The sequence below is a fragment of the Octopus bimaculoides genome, chromosome 5 (genome assembly GCF_046866305.1).
Source record: "Octopus bimaculoides isolate indiv1 chromosome 5, ASM4686630v1, whole genome shotgun sequence".
Classification (NCBI taxonomy): domain Eukaryota; kingdom Metazoa; phylum Mollusca; class Cephalopoda; order Octopoda; family Octopodidae; genus Octopus; species Octopus bimaculoides.
This window is the reverse complement of record NC_142932.1, coordinates 33,226,663-33,242,190: the sequence shown is the minus strand read 5'-3', so window position 1 is coordinate 33,242,190 and position 15,528 is coordinate 33,226,663. Positions and strand designations below refer to the sequence as shown.

General features: G+C 33.9%; 1 protein-coding gene across 1 annotated transcript in view; it reads left to right on the top strand.

The window, feature by feature from the left end:
• Positions 1–15,528, top strand: part of LOC149135460 (uncharacterized) — a 294,917-nt gene that overhangs the window by 171,941 nt on the left and 107,448 nt on the right. The window contains exon 5 of the mRNA XM_089353069.1: positions 10,958–11,021. Within this exon, the coding sequence (XP_089209195.1) occupies positions 10,958–11,021 (64 nt within the window). The remainder of the gene's footprint in view (positions 1–10,957; positions 11,022–15,528) is intronic.

Genomic DNA, 15,528 nt, shown 5'->3' with positions numbered 1-15,528 from the left:
CTTTATGTGTGCCATGTATTCTGTAGCTACGATAAATAAACGATCTGTTAACTGTAATTAAAACCTCTGACGGATTTGGAAACATTGGATGTCTTATGCAAATAGGCCACAAATCAAATTAATAAATAAAATATAATACAACAGAACACGATCAAAAGGCGTTTACGCTCAGTTCATAACCTGCAAGGAAGACACTTTTATGAACATTAATCAAATAGTTAGAAACTGAAGTTTTTTTTCATGTGGAGATTTGTTTAACTGCGACACTTAATTCAAAGCTTTCTGGAAGAGCAATATGACATGTGATATGTTTTCTAATGTTGTAACCAAATTCATTGGTTTGCTGGTATATTTATGTTTGATCTGTGTATGTATGTATACACACGTCTGTGTGCGTTTTTATACATATGGCAAATGAAAGACGGAAAATGCTGCCAGGTGTAAGCCATTCGTTTTATTATTCCATATATATATATATATATATATATATATATATATATATATATATATATATATATATATATATATATATATATATAAATCAAGCAAAAGTGATAGTTCTAAAATCTCTCTCAGAGATCAACCCAGTAGTTGTACTGACAAGTAATATCCGTAGCCACATTAACATGGCTGTCCATTCGAGTGGACTCTACTGCGATTTCTTAAGCCCAAGAGGACATATTCTCTAGCTGGTTTATCAGATGCAGCTTGGCATCATTAGCCAGCTAGAGGAGATATCCTCTTAGGGTTAAAAAATGGCAGTAGTGTCCGCTAAAACAGACAGTCATGTTAAGGTGGCTAAGAATATTGTTTGACACACACACACACACACACACACACACACACACACACACACACACACACACATATATATATATATATATATATATATATATATATATATATATATATATATATATATATATATAATATGTAAATGCATACATACATACATACATACATACATATGTGTATTTGTATGCTTCTCTGTTTTATTCCGCTTATAAACACGGTTTACATCAGCAAGTGTTAAAACCATTGGCAAATGATCAGTAATTCCACATTTTCTGTTCGTTCTGTCACGCTATCACTCGGTTTCCAACCGTGTGTTATTTTGCAAGCCAATGCTTCTTCTGTTCACATCTTGCAATATTAAGTTATGAATAAATATAAATATTTTATAATGCATAACAGCCAAAAGTTGCTGTCAGTACGTGCACTGATTTTTGGCAATATTTATGTCCTCTTATGGAAAATGTCAATATTTTGTATTTACCTTATTTTGGAATAATGTATGTTTAGCATCGATTTCAAAACTACACAAACTAGTTAAAGTTAACTTTATGTAGATCCCTCTCCATTCGACTAGCAGGCAGCCACATACAAATGCCCGTCACAATCATCTGAGCCACTCTAAAAGATTCTTCACAAAGCTGAGGCATTCACACTGGGATATTTCTCAAACTTTGTATTAAATGTAGTGTACCACATATTTAATTTTTTTCCCTTTGATATTTCTCATATACAATAGCTATTAACATGGTATCGACCCCAACGCAAAGTAATTCTACACTCCTAATAGCATCTTGTAATCGTCGCTCACCACAAATCTCTATTGAAATGATTATCCTTTCGTATTATTCTCAGAATGGCGTCCTTTCATTGTGGCAACTTCCAACAGCGACAATACACAATCACTACACAGGGAACATTATGTTCGCCCTCTCTGTTATTAAGAATGATATCCTTCCTTTAGATCAAATATAGTCAGTTCAATTTCAATGGTTTGGTATCACTGAAAATGTCTTCCATCAATATGCATCATTAACATAGACTATAACTACTAGAGCTAGAAAATAATCTGCACTAAACAACCAATAATCCTATAATGTGGTAAAGCATGGCATAAAATATATTACTTGCACCATTGTAACACACAAAATCATTCTTGTAACACACAAAAAAATCATTCTAGCTCCATTCACAGATAATCAATGTGAGCGACTACAAATTATCGCTGCACAGACGATGAAAATCAGTGTCTTTGAAACAGGTGAAATAAAATTCACAGATGCTTTGCTTCATGTAAAAACTGCAGTAGCTACTCAAAGGTTTTGCAAGCTCTTCTAAGCCCATTACAATGTTGGAAAAAATTTTGTATCGTCAGATGATTTAAACATATACGTTGTGTAAAATAGAAAGACAATGTTTCAAATTGGAGACACTTGGGGAAGAGATTACAGGAGGTATATATAATATTTGAGTTCCTGAAATCAGAAACAGCTAGCGGCTTAGTTACAAAAATTTTTTGAAACAATGGTATGGTGAGCGATTTTTAAATCTCATTAGACTGACTTTTCATTTGGTTTCAGTTTATTCTTAAAAATAGCAACTTCGTGGAAACAGCTCTTAATGCTTCCTTATTCGCTCAAAATCTGAACTGGGATATGGGGAAGATATTCTTTATATCATCTAAGGAATTTAGCTTGCCGTTCAGTATATTCTCGAAAATTTCATATTTATGCGTTCCCCCATCAAATTCCGTATTGCATATCTGCCATATGATAGATTGTTATCATGGCTATGTGCATAACATGTCTTTCCGAATGTACGACATTCTTTCTATTATTACGTATTTTCAGGTCAGCGAGCTGGCAGAATCGTTATCACGCTGTACAAAATTCTTACCAGTATTTCGCTCGTCGCTATATTCTTAGTTCAAATTCTGCCGAGATCGATTTTGCCTTTGTGTTTCAGGGTCGATAAATTAAGTACCAGTTGAGTACTCGAGTTTATGAAATCGACTAGCCTTCTCCCAAACAATTTCAGGCCTTGTGCCCACAGTAGAAGGGACTATTACGTATTTTCCACGAATGAAAGATAATTATATATTTCGTTCACCATGATTTCTCTTCCGATTCTCATTGTCTAAATGTATTGTGTTACAAGGGAAATTTCAAGTCGTTTCCCCTAATTTTTATTCTATATTTGAAAGGCATATTATCATTTAGATGCACCAATGAGGAATTGATGATAAAGACCTTAATGTCCGCTATAACATATTCTTTTTTTGTAGATTTCATCTCTCAAGAGGACATAGGTGTCAAAATATTTAAAATTTTCATTTAGATCTGCGTTGATGTATCACAGATTAATGCACATTAGTTAAACCATAAACAACGAGAACAAAGTAATTACCAGTAGAATTTTAGATTTATGATTCCATCTCAACTAATTATTGCAAGCTAGGGTTTTGCATCGGAAATATTTCATTAATATTGCTAATAGCCGTCGTTGCATTATCATGAACATTTATGAAAAACATGATTAATTTTTTTCAGATGCAGCTTTGTAGGAACTATATCTCACGAACCCCTCGGTTTGTCTAACTGCAGTCATGCCACTTAGAATTCAAGATATAGCATTATTTTTGATGGTAGCTTAAACTAGAATGCACCTCTTATATAAGTTTTCTCTCCTCAACTACAAAAGAAAATTAGAGCCGTTTGGCCGATAGTATTTATCTTTTTCGTTTTATCTTTTTTTTATTTATGTTATGGTGAGATGTAGAAGGCTATAGATGTTGTAGAAGGGATGTTGTAGAAGTAGCCTAGTAACGCTTATGTCACAGTTTTTCTTCCCGCCCTCACCCTTTATTTACTGCTTCGTTTTCTTCTTTATTTACGTCTTCCCCTTTAACTATCTTCCCTTTGTCTGTGGTTTAAATATAATTGAAAACTCGTAGAGATGGATGGACTTTCGTCAGTTCCATTACGGACAACAGGTGGTGGCCTCTAGAATATTTCAGTAAGTACACCATTACACGAAATCTATGCATTTTGGTTTTGCAGAAATATTAATCCACGATATCATAAGTACTACTCTTTTTCTAGATATATTGGTAATTCCTGTTTATTTTAGTACTAGTTTCATTTCATCACTATTCACACACCCTGGTTCCCCTTTATATAGAAATAACCGATCAATATTTCTTTAGATCATTGCTAGTACTCTCTTCTGCTTATCGACTTCAAGCTCCACGCTGCAAGATGGTATGATTTTAATATACTGAGCCTTTTGGCTTCATCTGTAGACCCTGTTCTTTCCTCTTCCCTCCTCCCTTCCACACTGATGAAGCTCCTTGTACTGGATCGAATGTGCTATGAACATGACGAATATCATTTTCGGAGTTCTTTCGTAAACACCGACTAACATTGGAAGCGGAAACAACCGTAAGAAATGTTCTACCATGTTTTGTGTTGAAAAGTAATCAACTTGTCAGTTTGTTTGTTAATCAAAAGTTTTCAACTACCTATATATATATATATATATATATATATATATATATATATATATATATGTGTGTGTGTGTGTGTGTGTGTGTGTGTGTGTGTGTGTGTGTGTGTGTGTGCGTATGTATATGTATAATCAAATATGTATATATATATATATATATATATATATATATATATGTGTATGTATATGTATAAGCAAATATATATATATATATATATATATATATATATACATATGTTTGTATGTATGTGACACTAATATTTTTCAGTAAGTTAATGTCATTACTCGTTGTCAGAGTGAAATATTTCCTGTTTCCGATGTCATTTCAGAAAATATTTGGTGATTCATTGCCTCAAATTCATAATATTAGATTGAACGTGAATATTATTAGATGTCAATCTGAAAACAAATGAAAATAAATGCTTTTTTTTGTTTTTGTTTTGTAGATTTACATGCGTGTCTTAGTTTAATGAAACATATGTAATTATATATACAGTCACACATTGACACATACATACACACACATATCCACATTATATATATACATATGTGTCTGTGTCATGTACGATGCGTGTCAGTATATGCTCTGAGAGTCTGTATTTACATATACTTAAATATATTTTCGTGTATGTGCGTGCGTGTATTTGTAAGCATGTACGTGTTTCTGTGTCAATAGATCCACACCAACTTGTGCTAGAACAACTCACGTTTAGAAATAACTATACGAAACTATCAATGCGGACAAAGGTGAAGGGCTTCTGTAGAGGCAATCATTCATATATATATATATATATATATATATATATATATGTATAGATAGATAGATAGATAGATAGATAGATAGATAGATAGATAATACATGTGTACAAGTATATTACAATCACTAACGTCAGCGGAAATATTTTCTTCTAACTTTTTAACATGTATCGCTCAACCATTCGGTATCGGGCTATTGGTTATGAAAGAAAACGGAACATAAAACCTAATGGAAAGTACCGTGTAGTATTTCACCGGAGCGATACCTTTTTGTCCTGAATCCTTTGAAAAATGCTAAATAGGATATATTCGGTGACATGTATGTGTCAGTAACGCTAAAAATATAATTGAGCAGCGTATATCACATTGAAAGCACCGGTTCTCGTCCGATCAACGAAGTTAAGCAACGTGCAACCTAACGGATGCTTAGATAGGTGACCATTTGGGAAACCTATGTACTGTAAGCGTCTCTCACTCAGCAGTGAATATTCTGACTTACGTGCGTATGCACGCGTATGTGTGGCTGCGCGCACACGTTTTGTTATGTATTTGCATTAAGGTTATTTGTTTAACAGTCAAGGATAACACATATTGATGTGTAGTCTCATTTCGTTTAGTAGCTGTAATATGTAAAATTAGGCACTGAATAAACCTGACGAACAGCATTATGGGGATGGCATGCGTATAACTGCTCGTATGCCATTACATAGCATTCTGTTCCAAACCGTGTCATGTATACGTGTATTATTTTACGGAAATGCATTCGTTTCAAAATTTTCTGATATGTGGTGCATATATATCCAGCATATGTTTCTATATATATCGTGAAGGCTAGGGCACTCGGCTCACGATCGTATGGTCGTATGTTCAATTCCCGGCGACGCGTTGTTTCTTTGAGCAAGACAATTTATTTCACTTTGCTCCAGTTCACTCATCTACCAAAACTGAGTAGAACCTGTATTTCAAAGAGCCTGCCTTGTCACACGCTGTGTTCGCTTAATCTCCCTGAGAACTACGTTAAGAGTATATGTGTCTAAAGGTCTATGCTCCGCCACTTGCACATTAATTTCACGAGCAAGCAGTTCCGTTGACCGTATCAGCTAGGAGCTTCGTCGTCACAACCGACGGATGTTCATTTGTATGTGTCCATACATTTGAGTGAGTAGATTGTGCATACATGCGAGTGTAACTGTCAATGTTTCTTCTAGTTCTCTGTTTGTGGGCAGTGTTTGCAGGTTAAAAGGAAGCCTTATGTGTATATACGCGTGTGTGCCAGCTGTTTTCTTAGAAATGCATGTCCGTGATGTGTAGGCGGTTGTAGTTATGTCTTTGTGCGTACATATAAGAACCACAATTCTTAGCAGGCTTTGAAGGACGTATTTTGTGCCTGTAGCTCCTGAGGTGTAACGAAGCAGAAACACGTATCTAACAGTCCGATGGGGCCATTCATATGCTAGCGACATGGGTTATCGCACACGTTTGCCTCAGGATAATCTCACTTCCAAGAGAGTTAGTTCGTCCACGAATTCATTTTAATATATATGTAAAAATCTTTATTTTCAATTATCGGAGCTTATTTCAAGCTTCACTAAGCTTTCCATACGCTAGTAAGTTTCCCTTTTGCGTATATGAACGGCAAGTAAACAACAGCTTCCGTGCCTGTAGCTTATGAAGCGTAACGACACAGAAACATGCGTCTTATATTGAGATAACAGCTTTGATCACCTGTTGTTTGTGTTGAGTATAAGGAGAAATTCTCCTCCGATTCAATTACGTCACGAAAATTTCTTAAAACGTTTTATTATAATTCGGTGTATTAAATTTATTATACACAATTTCCTGAGGTTGTTATGGGAAGGCGTGTACTTCTGTATACGATATATACATGCTCACGTTATGCAGGAATGCTTTAGTTAGACGACCTCGGGTTGTATATTTAAGAATGTTATTCGGGTGGATAATATGCTTGCGTGTCACGTATGTGTTTTGCATATACGTATGAGTTCGTAAAGGACGCGCGTTTAATTCTTTTTGAGTACAAGTGCTAGATGAATGCTTCTGTGTTTTGTCTGTGTTCGTGAATGAAAGACAAATGATGGTGACGTGTATGGGTATATATTCGTCGTATGAAAAACGGTGTTAATGGTTTGTGAGCTTTTCCGGCAACATTAAAGAAATTGCTGTCTAGAAATAAATGTGTACCTGTGAATCTTCCGAGAATAAATTGTACGTTTCCCCAGGCGGGTAAGTCGCTTATTATATATTATATTTTAATATATAACATTATTATATATTTGCGTCAACGATTTTGTCCTTTGAGAGTAAACCGTCAATAACAACACATGAGGTAGAAAAATATGGTTGAATTCGATAAAGATGAAAGAGTTGATTGATGCGGAATGATTTACTGACAGCAATAGTAAAAAAGTTTGTCTTCATTACAAACGAACAGGTGTCACTACTTATGAGGCAGAGCAGAATAGCAATTTCCATACTCATGGGGATTAAATAGAGAGAAAGTTCACGACACAAACGTGTAAGGGGATGAAGACAATTAATATATGAGTATATATATATATATATACCTGTGTGTTGTTTTGCGAATTCCTCTGCTCGGTATGACTCTCAAATGAAAACGAAAGGCTACTGTTATATTTTCTCTGCATAGGTGCCCACTGGTCTGTCTAAGGTATCTCTGTTCCTCCAGGGTATTCAAATATTCCCTTTCGAATTTATTATTCATGATATTCAATTTTAAACAAAGTGCAGAGACTCACTCTTGCAATTCACATTTTCCTCGCTACAAAATCGAATTGTTTCTCTGAACATCGACTCCCTTCCTCTGTTCATTCATATTCCCATCACTCAGACAAGCATTGTTACTTAATTCCTCATATACACCGTACACTGTGTCTCTACCTTTTAAAGAAGTTGTTTTAGCTTTTGAAGAGGCGTATTGTTATCAGGGCGCCAAGGCCACCCATTATATCATATAGTTTGGAATAGTTTTTAAACGAATAAACGTAAAATTTATATAAGATTCATATTTCGATTCATTTATCTTTAAGAAAATATAAAGTATATAAAATCGGAATATTTGTGTTTAATAAAACGTAATAAATAAAGTAAATATTTGATAGCAAAATTTAAGCTAGAAATCAATTTCAAATCTCCATGGTAAGTGTTTTCAATACACAACATAATGGAACATTTTATGTCTATAACGTCTCTTAGCGTATGTGATTAAAATGCTTCAAATAAGTTATTAAGGAGATATATATATCTCTTCTTTTTTTTTTAAATATTTTCTGGAGTAGTCTAAACAAATAATTAGAAATCTTTTTAAAGTTGAGTGTATATTCAGTTGCTTTCTAAAAATATGTTGAACAGGATGTCCTTACATTAGCGCAAAAACACATTATTTTTCCGCTTATGTTTTTTTTTTATGTAATAACTGTTATAATAAAAGGTGACACGCCAGCAAAAGTATTCTTTTCTACTCTAGGAACAAGGCCCACATTTTTTGGAGGAGGGGAGCTAGTCGATTAGATCAACCCCGGTATGCAACTGGTACTTAATCTATCGAACCCGAAAGGATGAAAAGTAAGGTCAACCTTCATGGAATTTGAACTCCGAACGTGTAGACAGACGAAATGCCGCTAAGTATTTCGCCTGGCGTGCTAACGTTTCTGGCACCTCGAAAAGATAAAAGGCAAAGTCAACCTCGGCAGAAGTAGACAGACGAAATACCGCTAAGCATTTCACCCAGCTCGTTAATGTTTCTTATTTATTTATTGCCCACATTAGGCTAAACATAGAAGGGGTCAAACAAGAACAGACAAAGGGATTAAATCGATTATATCGACCTCAGTCCTTATCTGGTGCTTAATTTATCGACTCCGAATGGGTGAAAGGCAAAGTCGACCTCGGCGGGATTTGAACTCAGAACATAAAGGCAGACGAAATACCACTAAGCATTCCTACCGGCGTGCTAATGTTTCTGCCAGCTCACCACCTTAAGCCGTCAAATGTATTAAATGCTTCCCAAAAATGCTTACCGTCATTTCTTTCTTTTAATTATATTCTGAGATCAAGTTCCTCCGAGGTTACTTTGACTCACATCATTTCGTCGATAAAATATGTACCAATTTAGCGATCTGGGTCAATGTATTCGGGTCAACCTTCCGCTGATATTACACCAAAATATGAAACCGTTATTATTTGGTATACACAGCGTTTCTTTCACAGAGACAGTATTGCGTCCAACAAAATGACTGACATTCATTGTTTCGCTTTATAATTTATAAATACTGAGTTCAATTTCCGTCGACACCCAGTCGTATTGAATAAATTAGTGTAGGAGTATATAAATATGGGTGATATAATGGTCTAGCTTTCAAACATGAATTCCACTCGCTCAACATATACGTGAGAAGTTATTCATAACTCACCGTAACTTGTTTTATGCTGCTGTACGTACAATGCACACACTTTATTATATATTTATGTGTGTGTGTGCGCCCGCATGTCTTTATATATGTGTTCTTAGATATCTATTGATAAAATCAGCACGTAACACTAATTGATATATCTTAACGTCTGAAGTGGTGAAAAAAAAAGCAGAAACTTATCTTTTACAAAGAGTCGACTAATGACAATTCGACATATTAATTATCACCAAGAACGTTTGTTCCGCATGCTAAGCAGCGTAAGAGAGCATGTGGAGAATTTGAAGCACTCTCCAGAAAATCAAATATATCCAAATAATAAATAAGACTAACAAATGAACTGGCGCCAATTTGTTTCTAAGTTTTACAGTTGCGTTCACAATAGCATCATAGGATAAAGATTTCCAACAGACATATTAATTTGTACTCCGTTTATGAATGTAAGAACTCTAAATAACTCACATTTATAACACAGTGAGTGTTTGTGGTGCCGGCCGCGTGTGTTTCTGTGTCTGCGTACGTGTCATATTATGCTGTGGAACATGATATTAAGTTTTATCCATCCAGTTAATATCCAGTACACTTATAATATCAAGCTTCCACAAATTCTTATAGATTTTAAACTGAAATATTTCATCAGTTTGAAGGTACTGTAAAAAACATGTTGCAAAAGTCCCCGCTGCAAACTCAGCAATATATTCTTTCAAATTAAACATTTAAATGGGTGTTGATGCCTGGATATAGACTTAGACATTCATTACCTTATATATAGAGTTCCTCTTGTGAATGATATCCGTATTTGGTAACACTTTAAGTTATATATTTCAGATCATAGTTTGTTTTTCCCAAACTTTTACACCTTCATCTCCAGTATGAAGTGCTGTTGTTGTTGGCACTCCGTCGCTTACGACGTCGAGGGTTACAGTTGATCCGATCAACGGAACAGCCTGCTCGTGAAATTAACGTGCAAGTGGCTGAGCACTCCACAGACACGTGCCCCTGTAACGTAGTTCTCGGGGATATTCAGCGTGACACAGTGTGACAAGGCTGACCCTTTGAATTACAGGTACTCCAGAAACAGGAAGTAAGAGAGAGAGATAGTTGCCGGAGCGACGTGGAGTTTTAGGTGCTTTCGCTCAATAAACACTCACAACGCCCGGTCTGGGAATCGAAACCGCGATCCAGTATGAAGTGTAACCAACCATCATTCTATTTTAATTCACTTAGATATTGAATGCATTAAGCTTCAAAAATAACACAGCTTGATTGGTATTCACAAGATATCCGTTTTAAATTGTGACCAAACATTTATGCTTCTTACATGTTAAAGTTTACTGATATTTCATTGATTTTTTATGAGAAGATACAAATTTATCTTACATTTTTCTTATATTTATCTTACATTTTTCTTATATTTATCTTACATTTTTCTTATATTTATCTTATATTTTTTGCAGCATCACAAAATCTTCTAATAATTCCTGCTCATATTGTCCTGAATATTACCGTAGCTTCAATTTCGTAAGTAATATGTTGAAATCATTTTTCAGTATTTTGTTTGACTATGACATATTTAACTTAAGATGGACAATCCTTGAATTATTTTCGCGATCTCTTACTTCGAGTCATCTAACGTCCTGCTCGTTTTTGTTTTTGCTACAATAGTATTGTGAGAATCTCAAATGTAATTGGAGAACGGGAAATACCTTGTATAACGTCAAACTGGACGATTCTTTAAATATTACGTGTATAGTTGGGAAGAGGCAATCCAACACCATTATGGATTAAATATACTAATGCTCCGGGATTAGTGAAGTATGATAAGCATTAATGCTACAACAGAGACTTAATGCCCATTGTCAGTTGTGTAAAGCAGGACTGTTTCGCATTTGACAATACGGAGATAACAATAGGATATAGAGATTATACTTATCAGATTTGTAATAGCTACAACCTAATTTGGAAAATGAATGCATTTAATATAGCAGGAAATGTGTAGAGTGTTAAAATCCGGTAATGTGGCAATCACCTTTAAAATCGGAAACCGTAAATGTTGTACAATAAAACCCAAAATATTTTCTACAGGTTGAAAAATGTAACATTTCTAAGTAAAATAACAACTGATGATGTTTATGAAATTCCCCCCTTATCAGATCTAATAATAGTTTTAAAAGACACTCAACAACTTGGTGATTTTTTTTACCCCATCCACAAACAGATACAATTCAACCATTCATGATAATCCGACAAATGAGTGTACATTCCAATGCGGTAGTCAACTTGTATCTTCAGTAAGACGTGTTTCTTTCAATGTAGAGGATTTTCAACAATGCTTCATTATTGGCTGATCAACGAAAGACTGTTTCTCAAAAATTAGATGACAATCAGCTATAAAAATAGCTTTAATTCTGCTTAGGATTACGCACAAACTTTTCGAGCAAACCTATGATTTAAGGCTTAGCAGCGGAAATGGTCTTTCGTTTTCTCAGATAAGCAGTAACTGCTTGTATAAAGGTTAGTTTAGACAAAAATATCTTCATATTTTATTCTAAATGTCCGATGTGGTTGCACACTACTGTTTACATGCTACAGTGGCTCACAATAATACTAGATTATCGTTATCGGACAACGTATCAATAACTGTATTTATAATTAGGATAATATAACTTATAAAATATAATATAGATATAATAATATACATTATAAAATATGAATATATTTTCATGATCGTTTCCTATTTGATAGATAGATTTAACATTTCAAACATAAATGTAAGTAGTTGCAGATAAACATGTACAACAGCATTTGATTATACATACTTAAAATAGTTTTTTGAAACCTATGTGTATATGCCGATTAAATCAGAAATATTATTATCGATAATTTCAGATAATGTATAATGTCGCCTATTAAATGGAAAAAAGCACAGCATCTTGCAATGGTTCCTTTCTTAGCTATATTTCACTTGAAACTAACAAAAAAGTTGATGGAAAGAACGAAAAGTCTAGAGGACTTTGTTTAGACGTTTATTAATACTTCAATGCGATTGGATAAACGGTCACGCAATTTATAATATCAAAATAATAAACAAAAGTGTTCATCTAAAATAGCTTTGCAGAAAGAGGAAAATACACTGAAGAACTTATGAAACATATCAGATAATTTAACCATAATATATCATATTTCAGTGATGCTGATCGGAAAAACAAACACATCATACCATAATTTTGTATGCATACAAAATTATTAGCTACACTATTGCTTGACATAATAACCCAAAAGTTTATAAGTCCTTTCACACTCAAAATATAAACTGCCGAGAACGATATATAAGCTGTTATATATATATAAATATATATATATATATATATATATATATATATGACGTTGACCACTAACGTGGACATTCCATATGCTAGAACTAGATCACATCTTGTGTCTAAAGAGACCTAAATTGTTCTCAACATGAAATATAGCGTGATACCAAAACGTAAGCGGGCAAGACATTTAAAATCACCGAAAAGGAACTTTATTAAACAGGTTCCGGTTTCAAATTTAACAATCTTACTGACTGTCTATTTCTTTTCGGCCTGATTTGTAATGGAACCATAATCATCAGAACCCCATACAAAGTTGCCCACCGCCATAGGTGCGCGTGTATATGGTTCTGCTAATTACAGCTTAATGGTAAAATTCAAAAGTCTTCGTTTTGGCGCGCTAATTCCAGGAATATGTCTGCAGAGGAATATTGTTAAAAAGTTTCATAGACATTTGGCCTTGTATTGATATTATTGGCCTTTGCTTTGGTTAGTAGATGTCATCATTATGCCAGTTTAATATCACCAAGAGGTGCTTTGGTGCGTTTAGTGAAGTCGACTCCGCTGCAAGCATTCAGCTCAGATATGGCGTTTGAAAATAAATCTCACCTAGAATAAAAGGGGAAAAAAAGGTAATTGCATTTGATAAAATATACGGAACACACAAAGGATTCAAAATATGTAGCGTATATTGAGGTAAAGTTATAGTTTGGAAACCGGCATTAGCAAAATTGATTAAGGAATGGGAGAATATTCCTACGTATTTATGATCGGTAGCGATTGAAAAACATTCGGCAATGGAAATGGATCATTGTTCAAGTTGAAATAAATATCCATATACTCTATAAAAGCATACAAAAATATCCGTTAAATAATTAAAGAGTGCAGAATTAACATTTCATTGATTTCTTTTTCATATCATTGAGGGAACTAAAAGTATTTAACTTATGCATATCAATATTCAATACGCTTGCAATGCAGAAAATGGCCATCTATGCAACCATTAATAAGTGAAGGCTCTATTATTATTTTAAACATTATATAATAATGTGCAGTCCAACAAAAAGATTAGTCTCTATGCGTGTAACAATATTTCGGTATTATAAATGTTCAATAAATGTGAAATAAGTTGCATGTGTTCGTAAAATGAAAATAATATTTTGTTTTTTGCTAAATACGCAGCCTTAACAATAAGGGGGAAATATCAGAATTTATAGTTAATTTATTCGTAATCAAAATCTAACAATAAAAATCTTAAAATATAGAATCAAAATATTTGTCATGATAACCTGATTTCATTCGTTTGGAAAGAATATAGGTTTTGAAAATGTTATTATCTTTATTGTTTATTAACTTCTTAAATAATGGGAATTTTATATTATATTTAAAGGTTTACATTGTTTAACATATGAAATATGATTATTGTGAAAATTTTTCTTTACAACTTCTATATATGTGAGATACAGAAATTATTTTCTTCTAGTTTGAAAGCTTATCTTTAGCATTTAAAGCAATCGTTTTTTCTTTAAAATAACAACTCTCAAGATAATTAAATGCTTACAATTTAAGACAAAGATATACATGCAGATGTATATGCAGAAAATTGATCATTATACATAAATATTATGAAGTCATGTAAAATGCTACAAGGCTTTTCATTTACATTTCAAATTAATAAATGTTATTAAAGTGTGTGTATATGTGCATGCGAGTGTGTGTGTGTAAGTGTGTGTTATTGGCAAATACGAATTTGACATTCTCATTCGCTTTCAAACGAGTTTTGAAACGGAATATTCATATTTCTATTGATATTCATCATCATCATCATCGTCGTTTAACGTCTGCTTTCCATGCTAGCATGGGTTCTCTTGAATATATGTGTTTCTAGATATCTCCTTTTCTTTTTGCTTCTGATCAAGTGGATACCGTTTATAGTAAATATACAAGATTTGTAACATTTCAAAGACAACATAAGTTTTGTTTTATTTTAAGGAAAAGTAGGATGGACAAACATGCCCGTTCGTAAGCTGGTCGGACAAAGTATCAACGAGTATGTGCATGAACTTTTCGGGTTCCATGTAAAATATCTCGCAGAATTCAATATTATTATACTGAACTACGAAAGAAGAACCAAAATGCTAGTCAAAAAATGTCACTGAATATTTGTATAATAACAGTGAAAGGATCAATATTTTAAAACTCAATCTGAATGTGATATCTATTCAACCGTCACTGATTCAAACAATTACATAAAAGCGACATATTCAGTAAGGGAATATAGAAACAAGATCTAGTGATTAGAACAGATACCTGCACGTACTACCACGTGAGTTTGTATCCGTGTACGTCTGTGCATGCGCGTGTGTGTCCATGTACGTGCCTGCGTGCGTGTGTGTGTATCCGAATGCGTATATGTGTGTATCTGAGTGCATGTGTGTGTGTGAATACAATAACAAAGATAACACAGACGGAACAGTTACAATGAAGGAAAAAAATACCGGGTTAAATGTTAAAAACTGTGACGAAGTGTTGTTTTCGGAAGGAGTAGAAGGCTCGGGTTTGTAAAGGCAAAGTGAAAACCAGGAAGACGCTATGGATGCTGTCTTTGTGTGTGTGTTTGGATATGTGTGTATGTATACGTGTATATGGTTATGTATTGTATTTGCAGAAGTGTGAAAATTTGAAAGCGTTGTGGCCATAGGTTTATGAGT